The sequence below is a fragment of the Ctenopharyngodon idella genome, chromosome 21 (assembly GCF_019924925.1).
Source record: "Ctenopharyngodon idella isolate HZGC_01 chromosome 21, HZGC01, whole genome shotgun sequence".
Classification (NCBI taxonomy): domain Eukaryota; kingdom Metazoa; phylum Chordata; class Actinopteri; order Cypriniformes; family Xenocyprididae; genus Ctenopharyngodon; species Ctenopharyngodon idella.
Window position 1 is genome coordinate 12,365,750 of NC_067240.1, and position 20,862 is coordinate 12,386,611.

The 20,862-nt window shown below is 39.2% G+C and overlaps 1 protein-coding gene across 1 annotated transcript in view; it reads right to left on the minus strand.

Annotated features, from left to right (window-relative positions):
- Positions 1 to 1,405: 1,405 nt before the first annotated feature.
- The window catches only part of nnt (nicotinamide nucleotide transhydrogenase), a 41,576-nt gene continuing 22,119 nt past the window's right edge, over positions 1,406 to 20,862 (minus strand). The window contains exons 13-22 of the mRNA XM_051877700.1: positions 20,352 to 20,497; positions 19,737 to 19,932; positions 19,081 to 19,314; positions 17,523 to 17,683; positions 14,860 to 15,039; positions 13,631 to 13,790; positions 11,353 to 11,434; positions 5,762 to 5,880; positions 5,563 to 5,678; positions 1,406 to 2,981 (exon numbers count right to left, since the gene is read on the minus strand). Coding sequence (XP_051733660.1) covers positions 2,841 to 2,981; positions 5,563 to 5,678; positions 5,762 to 5,880; positions 11,353 to 11,434; positions 13,631 to 13,790; positions 14,860 to 15,039; positions 17,523 to 17,683; positions 19,081 to 19,314; positions 19,737 to 19,932; positions 20,352 to 20,497 — 1,535 coding nt within the window. The 3' untranslated portion in view covers positions 1,406 to 2,840. The remainder of the gene's footprint in view (positions 2,982 to 5,562; positions 5,679 to 5,761; positions 5,881 to 11,352; positions 11,435 to 13,630; positions 13,791 to 14,859; positions 15,040 to 17,522; positions 17,684 to 19,080; positions 19,315 to 19,736; positions 19,933 to 20,351; positions 20,498 to 20,862) is intronic.

Here is a 20,862-nt window from a genome sequence, read left to right on the forward strand (position 1 = left end):
GAATGGATTCGTAAACACCTCCGATTGGCCATTGTGTTCACATGCTCATCAGATATGTCTGAGATTGGATTCAATGATCAGCGCTTGTAAATAGTCAATTATGCTCTTCGCCGAGCGCTTACACGGATACACACGGGAGCGTTTGAAAGCAGGCGTCTATCGCGGATCAGTCCGCTGATAAGATGCCTGCTTTCAAACGCTCCCGCTTTCAAATTCAAACACTCCCGTGCATTGTTCATTGATCAATCACAGACATATCCGATGAGTGCATCAACACAATAGCCAATCAGAGGTGTTTACAAATCTGCTCAACAAGGTCACAATTTTAAAATTTCCGTACCGATTGGTACTGAAGTAGGTACTTTTGACAACTTGTATCTACAAACATGCAGGTCACCAAACTTGGTACGCACATGAATCCAGTGCTTACCAAATGGAAGTGAATGGAGCACAAAGTCTAGTGTGAACACACTAATATGGCGGAACTGGATCCTACTCTATCTGCAATAGAGATGTAGCTTATCCATGGAAAGGAGCATCAGGAATGTGGGATCATCAGGATGAGCTCCAGGAATGTGGATTGGGTAACAGTCACAGTCACAGCCACATCCTTTGACATCACTGAGACAAACCACACAATAATTTTCACATTTGTGGTTAAGGAACACAGTGTGCCTAGCTAGTTCCAATCATATTTCATCTGGTGTTGTTCAGCACTTTCAGCACTGGAGATAACTTGTAGGGTAATGAAACAGTCATGAAGGCCCATTTAAACTGCTTTCAGCACTGTTGCAGGAGAAACATCAGGCCAGAAATCCTCTGCAAAACCTATTAGCGTGGCCACAAACATCTACAAGACCCTCCAGAACATTCGAAGGGCTGGAAATAAGAGATAAAGCACATAAAATGCTGAAACTGATAGATGGACCAGACATTGAGATCCAAAATAAAAAAATAAAAAAATGAATGAACCAGTAATGGCTGGAATGTATTTTGCCATATACGTCACAAATGTCCCATACCTTGACTGAAAATAAATGTATAAAAGCTTGTTTGAAGCCTTTTATAACTCTTTGAAGCACTTTCCCAATAATCCCTCACCTCTTAAGAGAGATTGGGAGAAGATACCATCATGTCTGAGAGTGCCACTTGTTGCAAAGGTGAAAGAACCCACATGTACTTGAGATCAGATCAAACATCTCAACCCTTAATTCTAGATGTAATCGGGAGGAAAAACCTCAGGTAACCACGAAACTGACAATGGGTAATCACTATCACTTGTGCACAGATATTCACTCATCAGAAGATGCAAGTGGCTTCTTCAACAGCCCAATCTAGGCATTGTGGTGCCCGCAACATTGAAGGCATGCGATATTGAGAAATGAATGATCGTTCGTGCCATCGGTTCTCTTATCAGGATGTTTATTAAGAGGGATGCTCTGTGATACAGTGAAGAGAGAAAAAACATTTCACAGTATGACATTAATTCCTCACCATGGCACAATGAAACATCTGAAGATTCACCCTCTTCCCTCCCATGTATTGCGTCAAAGCAGAATTATCAAAGCATCGTTTCTACACAACAACCTGTCTACACAAACATATCCTGAAGAAGCGGGAGGGAATGCAAAACTCTTTATTAACCCAGATGATGTTTGATAAATACTTCCTTTCCCTTGCAGCAATTGATTCCCTTCACATATTAAAACATTCCTGAATTAGATGATATTCAGCATCTAAGCTGCGGCTTATTTGCAAAGTATGATTAACCTTCCTACATCCACAAAATCTACATCGAAGAACAAACTATGTGCCCAATGCAGCCCAGCTCGAGGCGAACATTAGCGGAGGAGTGTGAGATCGGGGAGGTGAGGGATTGTTTTGGTCGAGTTGAAACTGTGGAGAGGTAGGGTCGTTGTAATGGTCTGTCTTGGTTCCTGTATCTCATAGGATCTTTTCCATTAGGTCCCGGTTGGTAAAGTACAGTACATCTGTTCAAATCCCTGTCAAATACTGCAGAGGATTACTGCTGAGAACAAATTTGGGAGCACAACAGGGCAGATATACAGTAACTACTCATACTAACATCACTGCTACAGTGACATTCGCTTGAATTAAGAGTGGTTGGGGAATACAAATCATCTTGTGGAGGAGCCACAGGTGTTTGGGATTCTGTGCGTAAATCTTTAGTGATATTAGCTAGTACTTTAATTAATCTCAGCAGCGATCCTTCAAAGCTTCGTGCTGGGAAATGTTGCGAAATGGTCCTCTGAAGCTGTATCTAAAAAGGTTGATTCCTTGCTTGGAACACCACCATATACCACCAGCTGGTCACTTAATGCACATGGTAAGTTCACAAGACAAAACAATTAAGCAAGAAAAAGGGAAAAAAAAGCATACAGTTTGGAGTTGTCTATAGCTTTCAAATTAGTCATATGTATGCAAACACTATCCAAAAAAAAACAAAAAACCTTGTTTTTAAAAACAGATTGCTTTGTTATATAAAAATTTAACTATAATACATACAAAACCAGATGACAACTGGTTGGCTTCATTTATTAATGCTAATTAATGTGATGCTGTAATGCTTTTTTTCCTTTAAACTTGATTTAAATGGGGGATCAAAAAGACATTTAATGAAAAGAAAAATAAACAGAAGTTCTGGAAATACTGAATAAACTACATATCTACAGCTTAATAATCAAAACGGGCAAAGAGTGTCATTAAGAGCTTGATCCTATTAGTGCTAATTTATATCTAAGGGTTTATTGGATTTGTTCGATCTCCTCATCTCTGTGACTCATCTGGTGCAAAGCAAGGTCAGATCTTCTCTTTTCTCTCTAGCCCTCGCGGACCTTGGCAGACAGAGCATCACAAGTCTTCTTGGCATCTCCCAAAAGCATGGATGTGTTTGGTTTGTAGAAAATAGGGTTGTCCACAGCGGCATAGCCAACTCCCAGAGATCTTTTCATCACGATGACCTGGAGGGGTGAAAACAGAGGTTGATGCATTTTGTCTTATCGAGGAACAAAGAACGATACTTTATGGAATAAGCTGGAAAATTCACATGAAATAAAATCCTGTATGTCTGTATGTTGCCTTTAAAGGATTAGTTCAATTCTGAATTAAAATTTCATGATAATTTATCATGTCATCCAAGTGTATTACTCCCCTCCACAGGCTAAAGTTTGAACTAATTCTTATATACTTGCACTAGCATATTGTATATGACAATTTAGTTCAAACTTTGACCTGTGGAGGGCAGTAATACACTTAGCAGCATCTACACTGCCGGAATTCTACAAGAAGAGGAGGAGGAAGAGAGCTAGTGCAAGACGATCGCTTGTGGTTAAAACGTATGTAATTTTTAATTTTTTTTTTAGAAAATGGCCGATCGTTTCGCTAGATAAGACCCTTATTCCTAATCTGGGATCATGTATAGTGCTTTGAAGCTGCACAGAAACTGCAATTTAGACCTTCAACTCAGTGAACCACACTGAAGTCCACTATACAGAGAAAAACCCTGGAATGTTTTCCTCAAAAACCTTAATTTCTTTTCGACTGAAGAAAGAAAGACATGAACATCTTGGATGACATGGGGGTGAGTTAATTATCATGAAATTTGAATTCAGAAGTGAACTAACCCTTTAAGATTATCAAATGGAAATTAACAGCTAATACAATCCGTTGCAACATTATGTCTGTAAAAACACTGCATGCACCTGCACGTGAAGTGGCAGAGAATGGCTTTAGGATTCGTACAAGAGGGTGCAAAAAGAGCCTAAGCTTCCAACATGTAATGGCTATTTAAGTATCTGCCATTTGCAAAATTAAGAGTCATTAGTGTCTCAAACACCAGTTTTTAGGCTGAGCAGTTTCTGGGAAAATCGTCGAGAGCAGCGCTTTGATTGGGAGCATCTGTTTGGGAAGGAGGAACACTTGGTAATTGAATAAGTAAAACCAGAGAGGAGAGCCCTTGCCGCTGGTCTAGCTTTAGTGTTATTCAATACACTGAAAGATATTTGGAACGAAATGACCCTCATCTTGAGACTTCAAAATCAGCAGGCGGATCCTTTTAATATCATCATCTGTCCCTCAAAAGCCTTGCAGATGTTCGATGCCAGGCAGGTGATCGGGATGGCGTTCAAACAAACCCAGCCCCTCTTCTCAAAGAGTCATGTGACCACTTTACCCAGGCTCAGCATCCCCCAGGACAGGACAACATCCTTTTGTTAAATTATTCATAGGGCAGCTGGTTTCATTTGGGAATGAGGTTACACATGAAGGTCTCTAACAAGGCTGGGAGCAATCAGCAGGGGTGGATGTTGCACGAGATTGAGGATAACAAAATCAACGGAGACCATTGACAGGGAAACTTCAGATTCGGCTGCGCTATCATGTCATCAAGAGCGTCACTAGGTTCTAAGTTGGTCGAGTTCCCTCGTTGAGACTTGGCTACACATCCAAGTTGCTACAAATAAGAAAGGCTTTGGTTCAAAGCTCTAGTGTTTGTAAATTCCATACAGAATTATGGAACAGGTTAACAAGCTACACGCAATTACTCGCGGGAGAAGGTCTATGTATTTGCACATTTGCAAACGTCAAGCCCCAGTACTCCAAATGATTTCCCCAGAGAAGGTCTGGCCGCAACGGGTCTGTCATGTGGTGAGGAACACCAGCCCTGCATTTTAGGGAAAGTATTGGTCGGATGCTCTGAAATGTCATCATTCCAGAATGAGCGAGTCAGCGCTAATGAAAGCAGCGTGAGGCTGTCTTGCTGGAGATACACCTGGACTGTAGCGCGGTTACAGTGGGAACCAGCTGTGGGGATGGGATCGAAATTTTCATATCGCTCTGGGTGGGAGAATGAGGGATGGTCTGTATTACAAAACCTGAGGGCAATTCTTGCTATCTTGGCTTTTATTACAGCTAGGCCATAAAAGTAAAGCCTGAAACATATGGAATATGAAGTATATCACGTACACTATTGTTATTTTTTTAATGTTTTAATGAAGTCTCTTATGCTCAAGGCTGCATTTTTTTATTCAAAAAGTACAGTAAAAACAGTAATTTTGTGAAATATTATCATTCAAAATTCAGTTTTAATATATTTTTTTAAATGTAATTTGTTCCTGTGATGGCCAAGCTGACTTTTCAGCAGCCATTACTCCAGGCTTCAGTGTCACATGATCCCTCAGAAATCATTCTAATATTCTGATTTGGCGATCAAGAAACATTTCTAATAATCCGTGTTGAAACCAGTTGTGCTGTTTGATATTTTTGTAGAACCTGTGATATATTTTTTCAGGATTCTTTGATGAATAGAAAAGCTCAAAAGAACAGCATTTATTTAAAATATTTTGTCACATTATAAATGCCATTACTGCCACTTTTGAACAATTTAAATGTGCCCTTGCTGAATAAGACTATTTATTTTTTTTATTCCCAAACTTTTTATAGGTAGTGTATTTCATGTCAAAATCAGCTTAAAAAAAAATGACTGTATAAGACTATAATTATATTTAAAGGTTGCCTGATTTTAACAACAAATAATATGCTTACCTGCTTGGACTTCCAGACCTCCAAAACAGGCATGCCAGCAATGATCGAGTTGGGGTCCTCCTGGGCTGCTGAGTTAACTGTGTCATTGGCTCCAATTACCAAAACCAGATCAGTTTCTGAAAAATAGACAGATAATGGAAAGCAAAATTATGGATATCCCAAAAGATGATGGCAAAAGCACCAAAAATGGATATCATACCAGGGAAGTCCTCATTGATTTCGTCCATCTCCAGCACAATATCATATGGCACACCAGCTTCAGCCAACAGTACATTCAGTTGGCCCGGCATACGACCAGCCACAGGGTGGATACCAAACCTGAACAGGCACAAACACACAACACAGATCACTTGACCTCTTGGATTGCCTGATACACACATGGCATCCAAATAAAGCACTTTCCGGCAGTGCAGGTCAGGATGACTTTTCATACAGTACAAGCAGGAGTCTTTGAACACAGTTAAGTAGAAGTGCTTTGGGGTCAGGCTGTTTGCAAGAGGTTAACAGAGAAGGAAATAAGCAGCAGTTGAAGGTATCTTTTTAATGCCGGGTAGTAAAGTGCATGAGCTCAGGGGAAATGGCTTGAGGAAGACGAGTGGACCCTCAGGGCACGTGGGCAGCTTTACAACTTCACTGTAAAAACAGATCACAGCCTACAGGCTTAGGAGAGACACAGGAAGTGATATTCCTGCATTCGTTCCTGTTTTTTTTAACTGAAGTAAATTTGTGTTCCATTTCTATTTGATGTTTACACTGCAGTTACATATGCCTTTAACCAAAAAGAAACCAATATATTCATACAATATTCATTTTATCTTCAACAAAGCCAAGTTACTTCAAAATCTATTTTTTATAAAAACTTTTCACTGTTTCTAAAAAGAAATAAGAGACTTTAGCATCAAACTTCTGTCACGGTCCCCAAAACTGAATCATGAACAGTTTTTAAAAGCCGTTTTTTATACCAATGTACTCGACAAATGTGTTTATTTTAACCATGCGGTAGCGCCAGATACTCTTTAATCGGTAATGACAAACAGAGACATAATTAATTTATAACATTAACAAGATGACTCGTTGAATTCATTTTGGGAGAGACGACTGAATGTTTTTTTAGTCAAATGCCTGTATATAAGATTAGTACTGGCAAAGTTCAGAGGCTGTGGATCAACTTACTTTGTTGTGTATTTTCAATATGAAAAATAACTTTTATATTGATGGATTAATTGCATTTTGAAAAAAAAAAAAAAACGTGTCATGGATTTATTGCATTTTGGGGAAAAAATAAAAATTTTTTATAAAACAAAACCTTTGAAAATCAAAATCTATAAAGATGGTATATGAAAAGTTTGAAACAGAAATAGTGGTTTTCATCTTGCTGCTTTCTTGGTAAAGAAAACACATTTTTACTCAAATTAATCAAAATGGATTTATAGCGTTTTGGAACCAAACTCTTCATATTATGTATATATAATTTTATTTTTATTTTTTTTGTAGAGGTTGGCGTAGCATCATTCAATCAAGCAAGCATATTAATTATAATAAAATAAAATAAAAGTAAAACCATTTAAACCATAAAGAGAAGACTTGGGAAAATCTCTTTATAATAATTAACATTATACATATAATTAAAATAGACACACAGTAAAAAAGTAATTGACCATTTAAAACATAAAAAGAAGGCTTGGAAAATTATATCTCTATAATAATTAATTTATTTGACATAATTATAATTAAAAACAGCCACATGGATTTAATTAAAGAACTAAATGGTAGAATCAGGAAAGTTCTCGGAAAACATCACAAGTGTAATGATCGCAAGCATGAATTTGCACCTTTAACCAATTTACCTGACCTGAGCAGTCACTAAAACCAGCTCACTTCACTTCTTGTTTGAATTAACATGTTGAGCTGTTTACTTTGTAATTAGTCCATTTCCAGAGCATTTAGGCCAATTTGCGCAACATATGTACACACTATTGATCTCATATTTGTTTTATTTTACACTATTGTCAATTATCTTCTCTTTGAAATTTTGAAGGCAGCACTACCTCCTTGGAGAAAATGTCCTAAGCGGTTACTGAAAAGTGGACTCATTCAGTCGAAGGTGGCTATTTTTCCTAACAAAATGTGCCGTGTCCAGTTGCAAAACAAAGACCACATCATTCTTGCAGTTGCTTTCCATCAAATCCGACATCTGTTCATCAGTTTCCTTCAAGTAAACTTATTTATCAAATAGGAAATGAGGACAAAATATTCAATAATAAACCAAACAGAAATATACTTTAGTGGACAGGCCTCAAAACTTGAGACATGAGGTTTGTCAGTCAGCTTCTTACATAAGCTGCAGCTGCAGTGTGTGTGCAAAACAGTCTGGGCGGACAATGAGTCCAAACTCAACTATCCCATCCAAACCAACCCGATCGTCCTGCTATTCCCATCACCATCACACTGCGTTTCACCACGCTGAACCAACACACACTCTGAAAATAACTTCGATAGCTTGCGGCCCAATGGAAATTCAGACTGCTGTGCTTTCCTGCCCAAACTACTTTCAACTAAATCTTTCCAACTCTACATTGCAGCAAAAAAGAAATGTAATGATCCTTACGGAGAGACAGACAGATACCTAATGTGAATGATAAGGAGACAGTTTACACAGTGTCAGTTCTACCCACAGTCCTCTCAACAGGGCGACACCCACAGCCAATTATCCCAAAGAAAGCGAGGGGGAGAGCGGCGGGTGCGCTACCTAATCTGTCCACTATTTGGCCACCCATCTCCCCTTCTAATCAACTGCAAATGCTCTAATTGGCAGCAGCTGTTGGGCTCTCAGATCAAACAAATGAACGAAAATTACACAAGCTTCCGGTCTGCATCTCTCCTCCACAATCACACAGTGCCCGCAGCTCTAAAGAGAAAGAAAAACAGGAATCTAGCATATGTGACAGATCTGACAAGGTGGCATCTGAATGAAATAAGTTGACAATTTCAACTTGACTGTTTAAGTACCCCACAAGCTGCATTATGGGAAATGATAATGAAGCTCACAATAAAGTGGCAGGGAATGATAATCTGATGCAGGACGCAACAGTCTCCATCAACAGCAAAACACTTTTGAGCAAAAAACACGCACGGCTGACCACTGTGACCAAGTTGCTGACCAGTACTTCATCTTTTAAGTGTATAAGACGGGTTGGCAGCACACCATGACATTCTGGGACTGATTAAAAAGTGTTTATGTGAGTGAGTCCCTTCATGAAAAATGCTGAGGGAACCTTTAAGTCATAGATGATGCTGTAATTGGCTCCTCTGACTGCCAAGAGTGTGGTTAAACCATGCTAGTGCTGACAACCACTATCTAGTGGGAACAGGGCAACAAAAGCATCGACACCATCTAGTGAGAGAGACAAAAAAAAAAAGAAAAAAAAAAAGAGGGAGAAATGAAAAGTGAAAAAAGGAGCCACAGTGGTCAGCTGTAGCCATGCAAAGAGTATATTCAAATCAGATGCCCATTTATAAAGTATTGGCCACATCTCTCATTTGGCCTTTTTGCTGCTTTTATTGACAGACGAGAGGAATGGAGAAGATGGGGAAAAAAGAAAAAAAAAGAATAGTATTGTGAAATGTCACAAGCCAGAACTTGAACTTGTGTTGTCCATATGAGAGCTACAGTTCAATATGTGCGTTATTATAATTTTATACCCAGGGCTGGCACATGCCAAATTTACATCTACATTAATGGCCTGACCCAGGGTCAGCTGTCTGACTCTGAAATGGCGAACGGGAACATAGTGTGTGTAACATCAGCAACACATTATTAGCGGTTTGATAACGTAGTCAAGCAAAAGGCTAATCATATTAATTACTGTTATATCTCCGACATTGTAAAAAAGTGACACCATTGTGCAGCGTTTACCTCAGTAAGTTGACCGAGTGGATCTCTGAGCTCGTGCGAGTGAGTGGAGGCGGGGCTAATTAGCATATTCATAGATCTGCGTATACTAAATGAAGCAAGGGTGTAGAGTTACATTTAAGCTATTTTAAAGCAATTTTTTTTTACACAGGAAAAAATATTTAAATGTGTCATTTGTGATCAAAGATGAGTTTTAAAGGATAAAATGATTGACTACAGGGGAATTTAAAAAAAGTGAATAATTTGAAAAGTGTGTAAATTTAAATATAACAAGTTTTAAAGGTGAAATATATAGTGAAGTATGTAAAAATAAAGCATATTTTGCAAACAACATTTTCACATGTCACACCTCCCCAACTCAAACATCACAAATATTATATGTTAATATAATATATGCGTGATTGTGAAATCATGTCTCAACAGATAAAAGTATGCTACTTTCAATAAAAAGCATTTCCAACATTTTAGAAATACGTTTTAGCTATGTTGCCATTTCATGAGTACTCAAATGAGTAGGCTAACACTGTCTTCTAGAACAAACGTGAGCATCTCGCTTATAATAAAAACGTATTCAACGCATCTGTATTGGGTGCATTCTTTGACATGATGCACCACAACTGTTTGAGGATGTCTACACTGGACACAAAGTTGAAGTTTTAAACTGGTCCATCTGTCTTTCTGAATGGGTGCAAGATGATGCTGCATGTTAAAAAATCATCCATTATAATGTGTAGCATCACAATGTCCAATTTGCTTTGGCATGTTCAAGACCTGTTTAATTTTTGAAGGTCTAAATGCAGTGACGTGAATTTTGGCTTGCACTTCTGTACGCGAAGTGGAATGTCTTTTCCCATGTAACACATCAGTCCCACAGCAGCTAAACACTCTCTGGCTCCACCATCCACAGTCTCAACTTGAGAAACTTTTACATTATGTTACATGTTCCTCCCATCAATATGACAAATATTGAAAGTGCATGGTTGTTGAAGCATTTCTAGGGTCAGGCACAGTCTTTCCACACCCTGCAACCTGAGAGGCGACATTGGGACTGTGGAAAGTATTGCGTAGCCCGCACCTATCGCTCTGCTCTTCACCGGCTCTTTCACTGCACTGGGAGGCCTGGGGTACACTGTGCTCTCAGATCACAGGGCATTACACATACACTGGAAAGGCAACAAAAGCCCCAGACAATAGAGCAACTGAATGACGATATTCAAAAGCACTCTTTGAAATGGAGGAGTCCGACATGCAGAGAGAAAGAGAGAGAAGGCTGCCATTCAGAGGTTTACCACACTGACCTGCAACTAGTGAGCCACTTAAACACTTGTCAGCCGTACTGACAAGACTTAGAGAGATATGATGAAATGTTTGATTTTTGGCTTAACTTTGGACTTAAAGATACAGGATTGAAAAACATCAATGGCCAGACTGATGCCTGAGTCACTAGTCAACAAGAGGTTTAACAATAAGAAAAACATAAATAAATAACTATATTATTATTTATAATATATAATAATAGCTTTAAAATCTTTTACAGATAACATGTATTATGGATTAGAACTAAAGAAAAGTTCTAAAATAAAGTTTTAAAGTGGCTTTGTCCAAATCCTCACTCTCCCAGTCTTGTTTTTTCACAAAGAAAGGAGAGATTCTAAGTGTCACACAGTTCAATAATTCATAGGACATTGTTTACTAATAAGGGGTGTGTCCAGCAACCACAGAGCAACCGCCACTGAGATGAATGGGAAATGTTAACGGATAGCTTTCTCTTGGTATCACAGATCTCGTGGTGCACACGTGGCTTAACCATGGTTTCAAATCACAGCTGAGCAGCAAAGATTTGAAAACGACTGTGAAGATGTTTGAATGTTTCTTACCTGACTTTCTTTCCCTGCTCAGACAGTGACTTGACAAGATCAGCAATAGGATACTGAGCTTTTGCTGCACACAGACCATAACCTGAAGTAAAAGACACAACAATTAAATAAGGAACACACCTAAACACAGACATGCAAAACATCCACTGCTACTATTATTTGAAGCCTGGAAAACTCTAATGAACTCTGCATGATCCCTACAAATCATTTTATACTTTTAGTAATCATACCTCATCTTTTTCACAATATGTCATAAGAATTGATTTTACCATAATAAATAATCCCAACTTATAAACAATAAGACAAATCTGTTTTGAAAGTAAAGCAAACAAGCGACCTGCTCCCACTCATTTACAATCACAGATAGAGTAATTAAAACTTGAATGACCTGCAGGATTATAAACAAACAGAAAAGATGAGAAAATTCCTTCATGTTGAAATACATCTTTAATGAATCTACAGCACCAGAATTCATAATAATATTTCACAAAAGTGTTTATTTTTACACCTTTGGTGCACTTTGAAAACAGCACAGAATAGGTTGAACTGAAATCAGAAAGAGTAATATACACTGTGCAACAATTTAAAAAGACTTATCTTTCATCAATAAGCAGTTTAGTACTACAGTGAGGAAAATGAATATAAATTCCACACGTCAGTCAGTTTAAAGCCTCAGTTACAGCTGACACCTTCGGACAGGCCTGTCACAACAACCTTCATATCCTCCCATTTAAACAAGCATGTCACGGTGCATGTTGACTAACCCTCCTCACTCCTAATGATTTTTTGCAGCTCTCTTTTTGTTAAATAAAAGACATTTCACCTTGGGAAAACAGCCATGGTTGGCAAACTTCAAGCTTAAACAGAAAAGTCTTAAATGTTTTCACAGCTGTCAATCACCAAAAGTGAATATGACTACTTAAATTATACAAAAATGTGGAAATGGAAACAAGGCCATTGCTTACTCAGCGTAAGGACTGATCAGTGAAGAGAACCCCATGCAAAATATACAAAAATAACCCAAAAAAAAAAAAAAAAAAACACACAATGATGGCTGATGGATTGATTTAGCGGCAAATGAGGGGAGAAAACTTAAGTGGGTTCAGTTATGTTATTTAGCAATCCAGTGCTCAATAATAAGGATGGTCCGATCGTCCAGGACCAATGAAAGAGTGTAGTGTAGCTGCCATATTTAAACATTGGGATTTTGGAAAATTTGTTTTCTCTAAAAAGTGTGAGAAAAATAAGTTAACAGGTATTAAAAATCAGAACTCCTGGCCCAACTACATCCCATCCCATTGAGGCTCATACCAACAGATCATGGCGTTCATCATGGCCAGGCCTCTGTTGTCCGTGAGCACAGGGCTCTCTCAGACATCTTGGCAGTGGCTAAACGGGCAACGGTCAAGAGGGAAAAATTTGGATGCCTCAGAGCCTGTTGGACGGCCATTTGTTTTAAATAAAAGGGGCCGTCTTTGTTGTGCTTGGCCCTGCAGTCTTGTTTACTCTGGACTGAGCTGTTTATTATCATTTCTCCTTTTCTTTCTGTTCATATTCCCACATCTAATCGCTCCTCTTTTCCACTGTCCTGTCGCCTCCAAGGTCTTGATCTTTTCGACCTGCTGTCGGACCATAAAACGCAACTATAAAACAGTCCGTTGCGGAAAACAAAGCAGCGTGAGAGTTGCTGCCGTTGCTAGAGGCCATTACGGAGGCCCCTGCTAAGGAACCAGCCATAGAAAAATATTCACTTCAGATATACGAGTCCAACTAAATTATTTGCCAACTGAAGTTGTATCTAATGTAAACACAGTTAAAGTTCATCTGACACATCTTGCTCAATCAGTAAGCTGTAGCTGGGCAATAGAAACATGCCAGAAGAGATAAACCTGACATCACCCTCGACAGCTCTGCTCACACGAACAATGCCACAGGAGGCCAACCGCGCCGTTCCACAAAACAACACACCGAAGAGTCGAACTCAAACAGACAGATAAAAACTGCACACGAATGTGTCTAGGGTCCCCCCCCCAAAAAAAAACGAGTGAGAATTCAAGACCACCTCAGAACAAGCTCCAGCATGCCACAGGGCGCACTCTAGGGGGGTTATCCCGCACAGGAGGGGTCAAAAAATTACCAGTGATGTAATGGAGGTGAACCAAGGTTGCTTTAACAGCCATAACATAAAGGATCGTTTGAAGTCATTGACGGGGACACTCCAGATCTAGTTTAAACCAAGGAGTTTCAGATGTGCACGGCTACAAAGGGCCTCCATTACCTGGAACGATGATGACATTATGAGCCTCCTTGATCATTTCCACCGTTTGATCCACGTTGACCTCCGTGTGGGTACCTGTGATCTCCATGGGCTTGCCCGTGCCGGTGGATGACGTGCCGTAACCACCCAGAATAACGTTTGCCAGGGAGCGGTTCATGGCCTAGCAAGGAAAAGACACCCAGAGGTTGGAAATCAGGTCGCAGAGTATGAAGACCGCCTTCTCAGTGAATAAAAAAAAAAAAAAAGATTGTGTCAAGAAAATGTGTCTCCATATGACATTTAGACATTATTAACAGGATATTAAGAAGCGTGCCAGACAGCCAAAATGACTCGAGAGGAATTTACATGTGAGAGAAGAATAAAAGCGGGTACATCATAAAATAATACCATAAGTCCATCCTAAAAGAAAACCATGGTGTTGAATTCCCAAATCCCACAGAGGTTCAAGCCATGGGAGTCATTATAACAGGAACATGAAGTCTTTGGGATCAAGGTTTTTAGACTCGCACACATGTGTTTTATAACCTAATATTAATTAGGGTATCCACAAATGATTTAACATGACCTTTTAACATTTTGATAAGTCTGTGATGAATTGATCCACTGATCATGTCTAAGAAAAATATTTGTTCATTTTTAAGTTATAACCAAATAATTTTTTTTTTTTACTTTCTATTCACGAAAGAATCCCCCCCCCAACAATAAAATAAAATGTTACTTCAGCACCAAGTCAGCACAGAATGATTTCTGAATTATGTGACTCTGAAGACTGGAGTAATGGCTGCTGAAAATTCAGCTTTGACATCACAGGAATAAATTACATTTTAAAATAAATTAAAATATGAAAGTTATTTTAAATTGTAGTAATATTTGACCATTTTTTTCTGTTTTCAGTTGATCAAATAAATGCAAAGACTTCTGTCAAAAAAAAAAAAAAAAAAAAAAAATTACCCCAAACTAGTTCACATTTAATATAATTATATATTTACATTTAAAATAATATATAACTGTAATAGAACTATAAATATTTAAACATTTATGTATAAAAATATGTTGTATTTTAAATAATATTTAGAGCTTGCGGGCTGGAGAAAACATTGCCACTGTGACTTTCCACGAATAACCACCACAATATCCATTTAGAAAATCATATTAAAGCCGCAAACTATACTTCATAAAAGAGGTGTGAACAAAATCAACCATGGAATGAACTGTCATTGTAAACTTACCACACACATAATGTAGGAGAGGATGGCTCCAGAAGAGCCAATGAGGGCACCTACAATGGTCAGCAAGTTGTTGTTGAGCAGGAAGCCTTCAGCGCACAGGGCCCAGCCAGAATAGCTGTTTAGCACCGTGATCACCACAGGCATGTCGGCCCCTCCGATGGCAGCTGTCAGGGTCAGGCCCTACAAAGAAAAAGAAAAGCGAGGTCAGAAAGAGAAAAAAGGGTGGAGATCAAAGGTTACGGTGATGACAAGTGAGCAAAGCACAACAGTAACTCGATTCCAACATTTAAACAAAAAGGAAGTCCACCAAAAGAAAAACCACAAGCCTGAGGTATGAGCATTGTACACGCGGTTCGTCAAGTCTGTTCATATACACACTGGGTGATGATGCAAATAGGAAATGCGATCTAGATCACGCCAGAGCAACATATTTCACACAGATTTGGTTGCAATGGGCTTCAATTAAGGCATGAGGTGTTTGTCAAAACACAGTATTCGTTTCCCTCGTCCATGATATCATTCCTGTATTATCAAACAATGTGCTTTCCTCAGGGAACAGGCTTGAACAAAGCCAGCTACCACACATCATGTAAAAAATACGTTCAAACAAGCAAAAAGACGGAGACTTGAAGAATCTCGCTGTAAAAAGAGACAGACACCATACTGCAGGTGATTGTTTATCTTTATAGAGGTAAAAGGAGCTGTATCAAAATGTCAGCTTCCTGATTATTGACAAATGACGAAAGCCTCATGACGACAATGTTTACTGAGACTCAGAGAACCCTCTCTTGAAGTTTCATGATTGCGGTTTACTTATATCTGTCATCATATGGTGGTGTGCTCTTATGGATTATATAAAATAAATAAATAAAACTAAAGCCAAAGGGAGATGGATTTCATGAGCTGAGAGGTTTACGTATGGGCCGCCGTTCTGAAGCGCTGAACAGAAGTTGTACATAGTGTAGTTGCAAAATCTTTTTCAGACATCACTCAAAATCTTAAAGGGTTAGTTCACCCAAAAATGAAAATTCTGTCATTAATTACTCAGCCTCATGTCATTCCACACCCGTAAGACCTTCGTTTATCTTTGGAACACAAATTAAGGTATTTTTGAAAAAAATCCGATGGCTCGGTGAGGCCTGCATTGACAGCAAGACAATTAACACTTTCAATGCCCAGAAAGCTACTAAAGATGTATTTAAAACAGTTCATGTGACTACAGTAGTTCAACCTTAATGTTACGAAGCAACGAGAATACTTTTTGTGCGCCAAAAAAAACAAAATAACGACTTTATTCAACAATATCTAGTGATGGGCGATTTCAAAACACTGCTTTATGAAACGATTTAGCTTCGAAGCTTTACGAATCTTTTGTTTCGATTCAGTGGTTCGGAGTCATAAGTGTCTTTTCGAAATGTCAATGGTTCACCACTGGGGGGCGTGACTTTGACAGTTTGATACGCACTCCGAACCACTGAATCGAAACAAAAGATTCGTAAAGCTTCGAAGCTTCATGAAGCAGTGTTTTGAAATCACCCATTACTAGATATTGTTGAATAAAGTTATTTTGTTTTTGGCGCACAAAAGTATTCTCGTCGCTTTATAACATTAAGGTTGAACTACTGTAGTCACATGAACCGTTTTAAACATGTCTTTAGTAGCTTTCTGGGCATTTGAAAGTGTTAACTGTCTTGCTGTCAATGGAGGCCTCACTGAGCCATCAGATTTTATTAAAAATATCTTAATTTGTGTTCTGAAGATGAACGAAGGTCTTACGGGTGTGGAACGACATGAGGCTGAGTAATTAATGACAGAATCTTCATTTTTAGGGCGAACTAACCCTTTAATCTCTACATTCTCATATCAAGACTAACCAAATGAGCAATTTTATAGATGACTGACCCTACTTAAGAAAGCCAATATACTGGCTGATGATGTACATTATGACATTTTTTCTTTTAAAAGAGCATTTTTTTTTACCAGGCTCAGAAATTTCACTTTAATGGCAATGAAAAATGTTATTAGTCAGTTATTGAAATGTCTTATTTTCAAAAATGCCACCTTAGTCAATTCATTGGTATTTAAAAATCTTGCCATGTGTGCTTTTTTGTAAAAACCTCCACCTCTTTGGACAAGGCATAGTAAAATGTCTGTTTCTGTCAGTTTTACAGCAGCAAAAGGAACACTGTTGTGTTTACTTGCTACTCACAAAATCCTGTCATTGCCACTGTAACGATGGACAAAACACAATAAAAACCTGCAGCTTGACAATTGAAAGCCGGCTCATACGCACAGCGTCATTCATCTTGAAATCATATGACTGGATTCACGTCTTCCAATTGGTTCTTCTGTGGACTTAGAGGCTTTTGCTGACAAAGGGAAGTGGCATTTAGTGGTTTCTGCCAACGAACCAGTATTTCTGAATGGGCTGACGCTGGGATTTAGCGGATTTGAAGTGAAAGTTTTTGATGAACGTATACTATGCGCGGAGAGCACTCGCTTAACATCATCTCATTTTTGACAGAGGTGGCGCTTAGCAGCTTTTGCATCTGAACTCTTCATATATACACAAACACAATAAATTATATATAAAAGAAATACTATAAAATAAATTGTATAAAATACAACCTGGCAAAAAGATTTTAGAAAACTGAATCCCTTACCATGACTGCAGAGAGTGCAGACACGGAGCCCAGACAGGTCAGGCCGGTGGTATAGCTGGGATCAAGCATGTAGGGGATCATGCCACCCACACTGGCAGCCATTAGGGTGGCGTTCAGTGCATGGCGACCAGGAAGCATAAGGGGAGCAGAGTTCAGAAGACCTGCATGAGGAGGAAGTGAAGTGAGAAGAGCAAAACAATTTGAGTCTTGGCAAAAAGTGGGTTAGCATATACGCTGAACACCATGTGCTGTTTGGGAACGCGATGAGTGAAAGGAAATTAGGAGGAGAAGTTCTTGGAAACGAGAAGCTTGTTTGAGTTGTGCTTTAAACAAAGGTACACAACTGCATGTCATGTTGTTAAAGTGCACTTTAAGCAGCTGTTAGCGCTCTGTAAACTATAATAATATGTATGAGACATATCATCAGCGCAAGACAAAGTATGTGAATGCAGGAAAAACTCAGTAGGAGCCGAATCAATTACACTTCAGCATCTGCCGCGTAACAACTTAGCAATACAGTTGGATTGGGCGATTATGTACAGCATTCTACACCCTTTTTACACTGAAAGAAAAACTCACAAAGATAAAAATGAGACTTCTAATCTGCTTTATCAGTGCAAGCCTGCAGGCTTCAGAGCGGTGGTAGTGGTGGAGGAATGGGAAAGCTCCTGAATATAATGCATCCCAGCTTTGAGGGACAAGTGGAAAATGACTGGGGGGGCGGAGGGACTAATTAGTGCCAAATTTTGAGAGGTTCCGCCTGGCCAAGCTTTAAACATGAGGCATGTGTGGCACTGGTGGGATGGTGAGTTAACAAACAAAGCTGCACCAGACAATGAGGATTGGGATTTCTACTAGGACTGCACAATTAATTAAAATAAAATGGAATTTCTATATAGTTTAGTGCGATTATCTAAACACAATGCCTCCGATTTAATTAAGCAGCATGTTTAAGAGTGAAGCGTGGCACTGCGTTCTTTTAAACATAAGCAGCTCATGATCCAGTGTTTTCAGTGTCTCAGAGCGGCTTGGTTTACAGTAAATGCTGTTACACGAACACACTTGCTATGAGTTTGGGTCGCTTATAATGTGCATTTGTAATGAAAAGCTCTTATAAACTGGCTGTTGTCAACAAAAGAAAAGGGCTCCAGTGGCTTTCCTCCAAAAAGCTTGATGTTTAACATTTGAAAATGAACAATTTAAGACAGCAATAATTTTTAATCAGGTACAATAAGATCTTTTCCCAAAAATTGGTTAAAACGGACACTGAACAGTAATGAAAAATTGCTCATCATTTACTCCAAACCCGAATTACTTTCTTCTGTGGAACACAAAAGATGTGTTTGTTTGTCCATACAATGAATGTCAATGGGGCCTAGTGTTGTTCTGTTCTTTGACTCATTGTATGGACAAAAACTGTTCTACAAAATCTTTTTTGTTTTCCACACAAGAAAGCCATTTAGATTTGGAAGGAAATGAGGGTGAATGAATTGTGACAAAATTGGTCACTTTTGGGTGAACTATCCCTTTAAGTGTTATCTGACCAAACAAGCAGGACCTTGAAGTTTGCCATAAGCCACCAGAGATCCACTGAAGGTGACTCCTCCGATGTAGGTCCCCAGGTAGGCTACAATCTTTGTGAGGTTGGCTGCAGGGTCGGTTGCAAAGTGGGGGTACTCCACCATGTACTCAGCCACGCATGTGAGCACGGCTGCCAGACCCACCAGACTGTGGAAAGCGGCGACGAGCTGTGGCAGGTCTGAGATCTGGATCTTCTTAGCGATGGTCAAACCTGCAAAGGTGGAGCAAACAAGAAAGAGGGTAAGCGGGTCACATCCAATGAAGCGGTGTGTGTGTTGATGTGAATCTGGAGTGCAGGTTGGGGGAAGGGTGTGTACAGGGCATGTTTGGGGCGGGCTGAGACCTTAGGGTGGAAGCATCTGGAATCAAGCAGATTTCTGGTTTGAGCTGGGGCTGGTTGGGACGGTTTAAACTACGTTCCAGCAGGTTTCCAGGAATAATTAGCAATTTAGATTAGACATGACTGGCTACAAAGAGCGATACCGCGCTGTGTGACTCACACAACCTGATGACCATTACCTGGGGTTGTGGGGAAATCACAAGGTCACTTCCAATTTACTTACACACACTAGGTTCAAAGGCTGCTGACTAAAGAAGAAATGCACACAGACACAAGCACACACATGTACTCACCAGCAGTGCCACCCACTGCCATGGCCGCACTCATTTGTGCCATGAGCTCTGGGGAAGGTTTCAGCGCTCCGAAAGTGGCAGCAATGCCACCGGCCACTCCGATCATGCCTAGGGCATTACCGAGACGGGCCGTGGACTGGGTAGACAGACCCGCCAGAGCCCCTACGCAGCACAAGCCGGAGCCCAAATACATCATCTGCACACAAGAAGGTTCACAGGAAGTGAGGATATATATCCTCCAAAATCCATTTCTCTTTTGCACTACTACAGCACATAACTAGATTTTCGCTATATAACTTATGTGTTTTTGTCATCTTTTTAAATTTCTATTGAGCTTTAATTTATTTTTATTTCAGTTTTACTTTTTAGTACTCCAACTTAAACTTATTTCAGTTAGTTGGCAACTATTTTTTCAAACTAATCATTTTAATTTTTGTCAATTGAAATAATGTTAATGTATAATAGTTTCAGTTTTAGTTAACAACAAAGCCTTCAATACAAACGTTTTTGTCTTTTATCATCTGCCATGTTGAAAAGTGCAAGTTTGAGCCTAAGCAACTCAACAAGCTACACGATTTGAAGAGTTTAAGTTAACTTTAAGTAATGCTGTCTTACCTGTTCAATATTGTAGCCGCTTTGAAGAGCCACCCCATAACCTCCAATAAACAAACCAGTAGGAAGAAGATACAAGTAGTTGTACTCTGGGGGATCAGTGGGCCGCTTGAACATGTCCAACATCCTCTGAGTAACCAAGAAACCACCTGAACAAACAAACACATAGTAAGAACACAGTATATACACACACACAACACAATCTTGAGTTGATATCATCTTAAGCATGCATGCATACGTTGCTATCTTGTTTAAACTACACTCATTTAAGCCTTGACAATTTAAACGTACAAGCGCAAGATGACACGAAAGAGGATGAGAAGATTTGCTTGTGTACTCCAAAGCGCACACATGGAAAGCCGCATCTCAGACAGCGCGCAAATATTGAGTTCTCTTTCAAGTCTTGCACTTGAACTGACAAATTCACATGAAAATGATGTCAACATGCTGAGTATCCTAGCAAACATAGTAGGTTATGTTGTAAGTAAACGTAAACGTAAACAGTCGAGAAAGA